The sequence below is a fragment of the Fundulus heteroclitus genome, chromosome 6 (genome assembly GCF_011125445.2).
Source record: "Fundulus heteroclitus isolate FHET01 chromosome 6, MU-UCD_Fhet_4.1, whole genome shotgun sequence".
Lineage (NCBI taxonomy): Eukaryota > Metazoa > Chordata > Actinopteri > Cyprinodontiformes > Fundulidae > Fundulus > Fundulus heteroclitus.
In genome coordinates this window covers 31,223,252-31,231,693 of record NC_046366.1, presented here as the reverse complement: position 1 = coordinate 31,231,693, position 8,442 = coordinate 31,223,252, and the positions used below count along the sequence as shown (strand labels likewise).

General features: G+C 40.0%; 1 protein-coding gene across 1 annotated transcript in view; it reads left to right on the top strand.

The window, feature by feature from the left end:
• atp1a2a (ATPase Na+/K+ transporting subunit alpha 2a) overlaps positions 1–8,442 on the top strand; it is a gene marked incomplete at its 5' end in the record, with an annotated part of 71,700 nt that overhangs the window by 35,207 nt on the left and 28,051 nt on the right. The window contains 4 exon segments of the mRNA NM_001309999.1: positions 1,001–1,177; positions 2,361–2,497; positions 4,333–4,483; positions 5,203–5,371. Of these exon segments, the coding sequence (NP_001296928.1) occupies positions 1,001–1,177; positions 2,361–2,497; positions 4,333–4,483; positions 5,203–5,371 (634 nt within the window).

The following is an 8,442-nucleotide window of genomic DNA, read 5'->3' as shown; positions in this document are numbered from 1 at the left end:
GATGTAGTATGCCAGGGTTCCTACAGCATAAGGCAAGTTAAATTCAAGACTTTTTAAGACTTTTTAATGCCACTTGAAATAAAAAGTTAAGACCAACTTCACGATAAACAAGATAAACCTGGTTGCGACAACTTCACCCAAATGTTTATTTTAACATAAACCATTACTTTCTGGCCCAGTAGACATTTTGAAAAACATTCCATATAGGAAGAAAGCTAAAAACACACAAATTACAGATATATTTTTAACAACTACTGAACTGAATTCACAAACTTTGTTTTGTTTTCCGCACTAAAATAAACTATAAATCAGTTTTATAAACCACAACATAACCAGTGCCAACTCTTTTTCGCAGCTATGGTCCGGCTGCAACAGTTTTTATTGGTTCTGCCATAGGGATGGAACCAATAATGGTTACATTGAGGCGTTCATTAAATAAAAAATATATATAAGCGGAGCGAGACATGCATGTCAGGTTAGTAGTATGCTAGTTTCATTTTATTATCTATAAAACCCTAAAAGAGAATTACAGAAGTATTATTTGGATTTAGTTTTTCATTGTTTGTTTTCGTTTGCTCTTTGTTTTCCCACTGTATTATTTTTATGGGTATCTGATGGGGAATCGAGTTAGTTTATTTTCTCTTATTTTCACGTTTGAAATAAACTCCTTGAATTCATCTCAACTCGCAAGCTGTCACGAACAAACATATAAACTCAGACTTTTCAGTCTTTTTAATAGCTGATTTAATTTTAGAAATGTGGGATTCACCCCTAACGTAGATTTTGTTTTCAATTGATTAGGATTCTAATTGGTTTATGAATATCCATATTGTTGCAGTTCATATTTTTGTAACGCTCTCTTGGAGACGAACGCGAGCGACGGAGACATAAATATCTGCTATTTTCCAGGCAGAGTTTTCTTTTTTTTTTTTTTTTTAAAAAGCTGCAGTAAATTCAACCCGTGATGTGCAATCACCTCCTTGATCCCTCTCCTCCTGCAGGATTCTGCCACTTGAATCTGTCTTCATCCCAGTTTCCTCGAGGATTCACCTTCGACGGCGAGGTCCCAAACTTCCCCACGGAGCAGCTCTGCTTTCTGGGTCTCATCTCCATGATTGATCCGCCCCGTGCCGCGGTGCCCGACGCTGTGGGCAAATGCCGCTCTGCTGGCATCAAGGTAATTGGTTGTACCGGTTGGGCTGTCATTGTTGTTCCCGAGAAGCACTTTCCCGCGGCTTCGTGTATCAAGCTTTTTAAAAAGGGATATTGCAAATCAAATGTCATTTCACATCCCAGCGTGGCATTCACATGACAAGAGATCACCTCCGGGGGCCGTGATCGATGGTGACCCACGGACAAATAAACCTCGTTGTATAGAAAAAAAGCTCTTGCCATAACAGTGGCATTAAAATGCCTTTGGAGATTATTATTTTTTGTCTCTGTGAAACAAACCTTAGCAATAAATGATAGTTTTAGTGAGATGAAGTTGAGGAAATACAAAATGACCCAAGAAATATATATATATTTTTTCAATGTTCAAATTAAAAGCATGAAAGGTAATAAAGAAAATGAATCCATTTATTATGATAGCAATTTGTTAAAAAAAAAAAAACATCCTTCTGGAAAATTCCTGATTAATGGCAGTTTTAATCAACTGCAAACACACACAGAGAGAAAACGCTTTGTCGGAAAACTAATAAGCTCGGCCAAAGGAAAGTTAACAAACTGCCAGCAGAGATAGAAAACGGATAATGAGCAGAAAAAGCGGTTCTAATTTAAGGCGACGACTCCAGACGCGGAAAAGGGATTTCACACATTTAATTTTAGGTGGTTATCATTCTTCCCTTGGTAATGAATTTGTGAAAGACACACCATAGATGTCTTAAAAAAAAATACCAACTGGAGGCAAAAGAATGTGAAGGTGGAAATAGCTTACGTCTACTCAGGAAATCTTTTTTTTTTGTGTTTCTTTTTAAAATATCTGCCAAACATTAATAACTTTAATTGTAAAACGTTGGCTTTGTTTTGACTGGAGCATTTTTAGCCTTTGTTTTGCCCTGCCTTTGCCAACAGTTCTTACGTTTGTCCAACCGTCAGAAATATTAGAAATACTGATTATTTACTTGTCAGACGTGTTTGCGTTTGGTGGATTTTTGGTTCACAGTCACCATAGTTTTGCATTACACAACTGAAAATCAACTTTAAGCCCACTAATTAAAGCATAATATCATAATTCCCTTCTGGTGCAAGGACGTGGCACGTTCGTACAACTTGGAGTCTATTTTATGATGTAGCCCAAGCATGCTGACGATCCAGTACAGTAACATCTCCGATTTACGAGCCCTTCTGTCCTCCAACAGGTAATTATGGTAACTGGGGACCACCCTATCACAGCCAAGGCCATTGCCAAGGGGGTGGGCATCATCTCTGAGGGCAACGAGACGGTTGAGGATATCGCTGAGAGACTGAACATCCCTCTGAGCCAAGTTAACCCCAGGTGTGTCTGTGTGTCAGAGCGCGTTGTGGTTGTGTGCTCAAGCGTCGAAGGGCAACCCACTGTGAGATTGTTTGAGCGGTGCAGGATGTGAGCGGTGGACTCTTCCTCTGAATGTGTGTGTGTGTGTGTGTGTGTGTGTGTGTGTGTGTGCAGGAGGCAGCGTGGGCTTAAAGAAAAGGCTGGCAAATAGCATCGTTAGACGGAAATGTGCCCAAGTTAGGTGCTGCTAAGCTGAACTAATGGACAGGAGACTAGAGGAACAGCCTGGGTTTGTCTGAAGCTATTATGTGAATGTTAAAATTACGAAACCTTTATTTAAAAAAAAAAAACAACAACAACTAGTCAATCTTGGGCTTTAAAGACAAGCATTTGATGTGGAAACAATGTTAAAATGACAATGACGGTTGATTAGGAAGGAGACTCCTGCAGAGAAGTCTGTATGGTCTGTCAAGAAAATAATTAAAGCGTTTTTCTCCTTGTCTTATAGCTTTGGTTTGGAACAAAGCAGGGATTAAACTATATAATTATGATATGTTAATGAATATAATATGAAAATCGAGTGGGCGTTCTTTTCTATAGGAATGTTATTGATTTACAGACACTTCTATGTTTTTTTTGCAGACTAGAATACGCCCCCCCCCTACCAACACACACACGCACACATTGCAAAAAGGGAACTAAAGATGAGTAAAATTGTATTCAAATTAGTGTATTTGACTTTGATTTGAGCAGATAAATAAGATTATTTGCCAATGGAATGAGTATTTTGACCCCTATAACAAGATAAGTAGATATCCTGCACTTGGAATAAGATGATTGACATGAGTTGTTCCTACTTTAAGTGTAAAAATCTTATTCCATTGGCAGATCATCTTGTTTACCTGATCAAATCAAGGACAGATACACTCTTTTCAAGAAAACTTTACTTTTTGCAGTGCAGATCGTTCTTTTAAATACTTACTGAGGACATCGCCTTGGCTCCCACTGACTTCGATTCATTTTCAACCCGTTCTATGGTCTGCCCTAACCTAAACCTAATTAACACTATAGTGCTAAACCTAACTAACCCCTAGCCCAGAAAAAAGTGAGGACCAAAAAAAAAAAAGGCCCACTTTACATCAAAGTCCTCACTTTACTCGTAAAATGCCTAAGAGGATGTTCTCACTCAGCTGCAAGTACAAGTCCCCCCCTTATATTCACACACCACACACATACATAATTAAAATGGGAAACAAGTTTAAAGTTAAATTCATGCTGCTCAGAGTTGTGCCTTTTCTACCCATCACCTGAACTCAATTCCTCAAATTCCCGAAGCAGGTTGCAATAGTAAATGCAGGCATATGACACTCCAGCTAAAGCTCTTTTCCAAATTAACATCTTAGTCATATTACATTATCTTATATTTAACAATTAGTGACATAAAATCATCACTGGTTAAGTCTAAACCAGCATAGAGCTAAGAAATAATTATTTTTTTGTGGTTTTCTTGCCTTAGTATGAGCAGCTTTGATCCCGGCACATTGAGGATTTTTTTTTTTTCACACACTAGCTGGCTCGACATCATAGGTCACTACTTGAATAGGCCCGGAAAGTAAAAACCAAGCACTGGCTGTGGGGCAGGCGTTCTGCTTTTCAAATGACCCAAATGCTTACATTTTTATCTTCTCAGATAAAGTGCGACGCAACGACCTTTTTGCGACATTGTGTGGTGTATGTTAGTTGACGCATTCGGTGGCCAGGCAGGAAAATGTCAGATCACCCACTTCCTAGCTTGGTATCGCTGACTCCGTGGTGTTTTATTTATTTTTTTTGTCCGTGTGTATCGCTATTCACAGGGATGCCAAGGCTTGTGTGGTGCACGGCTCAGACTTAAAGGACATGAGCTGCGAGTACCTGGACGACCTGCTAAGGAACCACACTGAGATTGTTTTCGCTCGCACCTCTCCTCAGCAGAAGCTCATCATCGTGGAGGGCTGCCAGAGACAGGTCAATGGTCAGGAGTGTGCATGTGTGTGTGTGTCTGGTCCTCTCTTTTTAAGAAGCCATTTAAGCTGAATTTCACTAGCTCGGTTCATATGGTTGAATGCAAGCATGTGATAAACCCAGGAAGGATGCACGAATGTGCCGCTTGGCGTCTTAAGTGTGCCGGCGTGGCTGAATAAAGGTGTGTGTAAGTGAGAGTGTTTGTGTGTCCCTGCCATTTACTGCTGAATGCAGCTTTCTATGTGTGTTCCTTTGAGTGTTCTTGAGCTTTTTTGTCCGTGCAGGTGGTTCAATGGATGAATGCACGGTTTTGTGCGTGCCTGTGCATTTATGTGAGAGTTCCCGCAACAAGGGCTTGTTTGTGAGCATACGGCTAAAAACAAGCGTGCTTCTGTAAGGATATGTTATTAACAGTATGTTGAGCTTCCAGACAAAACTCCGCTTTCATGCCCCTAAAACACACTTGATCTCTGTGTTGCTCTCATGTATTGAGGTCATGCAGCAATTCACCCTGGCTCTCTCGTTCTCATGCCTGTGACTGAATGATTGCTACAGTATTTAATCTTTTTTTTTTATTATTAATCACCCCAGAGCTGCTCTGAAACGACATTATTAAGACGGAGGGGGAAGGGCAGTGCAGAAAGTGATGGAGGAAAAAAAAAGTAAATCACAGTACTTATCTTTCTTCTCTTGACAGTTTTTGTTTTTCCTTATGGTCACAGGGGGCAATCGTGGCCGTGACGGGGGATGGAGTGAACGACTCTCCAGCTTTGAAGAAGGCAGACATCGGCGTTGCCATGGGGATCGCTGGTTCTGATGTGTCCAAGCAGGCAGCTGACATGATCCTGCTGGATGACAACTTTGCCTCCATCGTTACGGGAGTGGAGGAGGGTGAGTGCTAGGTGGAGACGATGACAGAATGAAAGAAGAAAGGGGAGAAAAGAAAAAGCAGCAGAGATGGAAGGAAAAGTAAAAGGTCGGGCAGGAAATACTTCAAGCCTTCGCAGGAAAGAGCTGTGAGACACGAGGTCATTTTTAGCCAACCGCTCATTTTTCTACAGTAATTTCTGCTGATTTTAGATGGGATTTCTAAGAGTCTATATTATATTTTATTTTATTTTATTTATTTATTTGACAGGGACAGTGTTCATTAATAAGCATTGCTGCAAATGCACCAGAATTTGCCAAAAGGCTATTTTTTATCTGTCCTCCCTGGACAGATCTTAACATTGTCAACCTAAAAACACAAGAGTAAGAATTTTACAGTGAACAATACAAATATAAAAAGAAATAAACCAGATAGAACTCTTCAAATCTTGTTAACAAATACAGAGTTCATGTTCGGTATATAATATGTGGTCTATATGTGTATTCCATAAATTAGTGGTGTCAAACTCCAGGCCTTGAGCGCCTGTATCCGGCCTAAAAAAGAATTATGACGGTGCAACAAAGTAAGATTAAACTGAGCAACAGAAGAACTAAAGTTATCTTTTTAGATGGACCATGGTATGACGCACACTATCTCTTGTGTTGTTCTGTAGACTCCTGTTTACATAACCGGGGCGGCCGCCCGTGCACGTGAACAGCTGCCACTCAGGGCCTAGCCCTATAAAGGCCTATAAAGTGCCACCGTTTCACCAGAGCAGTGTTATGTAGGCACAAAATGGTGGAGGGGAAGCCGATCGGATCAAACCGTTCTCTTGCTAACAGCATTATAAAGTTATGAGTTACTTACTTCTTCACTAGACATGTTCCTCCATAAACGGGATCCTGTTTTGCTGTGTTGTTATCCTTCGCAAATATGCGCATAGGAGGCAACGGGTGAGAAGGGGGAGGGGTAATGGGTGTCGGGTGTCAGCTGGAGTGGACATAAAGAGAGGCGTGGTTTGATACACGTCTTGTTTTGGTCTACAGACAGTGCTTAAGTCCCACCTAGTGGTGGAAAATTGCCTATTGCTGCTTTAATTTACTTAAATTGCATCATGTTACAACTAAAACGTTAAATGTGTTTTAATGGGAATTTATATCAGATCAAAAAAACATGGAGCCATGTTTTTTTGTTGCATGGTTCATGGTTTTTCAAATTTCTGGAGACATGAGCTTATATTTGGTTGCCTTTACTCTAAGGGCCCTAAAAGCATCCAGTGAAACCAATTATTTTTATGAGTCACCTGATTAGCAAAAAGTGTTTACAGATGTTTCATCTAACATTTTGTTCTGTGAAGACCTCAGATATCTGTTGGAGAACATTTTTGGAGAAACAGCATCACCAGGACCAATTAACACAGCAAACAGACTTGGAAGAAATTTAAAGCAGGTTCGGGTAATGAAGCAATATCCCAATATACGAACATCTTACAGAGCTCTGTTTAATGACCCAAAAATTAAAATAAGATGGCCCAACTGCAAACCTAACGAGAGAGACTCAGAGAGGCTTGGGAAATTTGTTGAAAGGACAACCACTGATTCAATGCTCCATAAATCTGGCTTTTGTGGACCAGCAGCAAGAAGAGAGCCATTGTGTTGATAGAAAACCTTTACTCCCAATCCTAAATAGCCAAAAACAATTCAGGGGCAGAGTAATACGAGGAAGAAGTTCAAGAGATGGAGCCGAAACAACGGGGTTTTCCTATATAGAAAAAGTGATGTTTGTTGAAAAGCTAATTGCCTATTGACCTGAACAAAGCATTGCCACCTTAGCACATGGTGGAGGCAGCATGATGCTGCGGGGATGCTGTTCTTGAGCAGAGCCAGAGAACTGCTCAAAGCTGATGGGAAAATGGATGGAGCTAAATAAAGGGTAATCCAGGAAGCGAACCTGCTAGGAGCTGCGAAAGACTTGCAACTAGGGTGGAGGTTCACCTTCCAGCTGGACAAGAGCATAAAACCAGCTTACCAGAGCAGCAAAAGAACAATTCAGATAAAACTAAATCTAAGTCTTAGAATGGCTCAAAGTCGATACATTTGAGAATCTGTGGCAAGACCTGAAAGTTGATGTTCACAGGCACTCTCCGTCAAGTTTGACTGGGGGTTGAAATAATTTGGAAATAAAAATGAGCAAAGGTTGATGTGACCACATGTGCAAAGCTGGGAGACCAGAGACGTCTCAAAATACTCCCAATTAAATACAGTAAGGTTTGTAGGGGTGATGACAAGAATGGGAAAAAGTTCATGATGTATGAATACTTTTCCAAGACATTGTATGAGCTCTCAAAAACGATGCTGAGCAGCTGAGAACTCATGATGTTTATTCATATGGTTCTCTAACCCTGGTCAGTCTACTGCTGATCTTTAATAGACCAAAAAAACTTGCAGATACCAGATCCTAATAAGTTATATTTTGTACAATACGGCTTCAAGTATCATGGTTAGACTCATAAGTTGTTGACCCTGATGACAAACTACTGAACATGATGCCACTGAACTACAGCCCACAACGGAAAAACAATGCTTTTTGGATAAAGTCTTATGGGGGAGCAAATTAAACCCGATAGTTTGTATTCATATGAAGTTGAAGCAGCAGTTGATCTTTATTGGTCAGATTTACCTTTAGTTGGTATTTTCAGACCTCCAATCTTCAATCATAATAACTTCTACAAAGAGCAGCCATCATTTGTGAAAATGCTCCTATTGAGCCAAGTGGAGCAGATATCTTCTTGAAAAACAGATGCAGCTGTGTTTCTAAATGGCAACAGGCAGCAATAAAACAGCGCAAGAAGACCCTGTGTAAGAACGAAATGGATTGATTAGAATTGAATTTGAATCTAATTGGATCCTATGTAATTGGAAACAAATTGGTCCTATTTGTCTTGCAAAGGACCTTCAGATGACATTTGATGAAAATCGGCTCCATAAATAAATACATAGAATACATTAAAGGTATAGTAGATAATTTCTCCGGAAATTAGCAAAGAAACAACCAAGTCCCTTTTTGAATAATTGTGCATGTGGAAGACCATCTT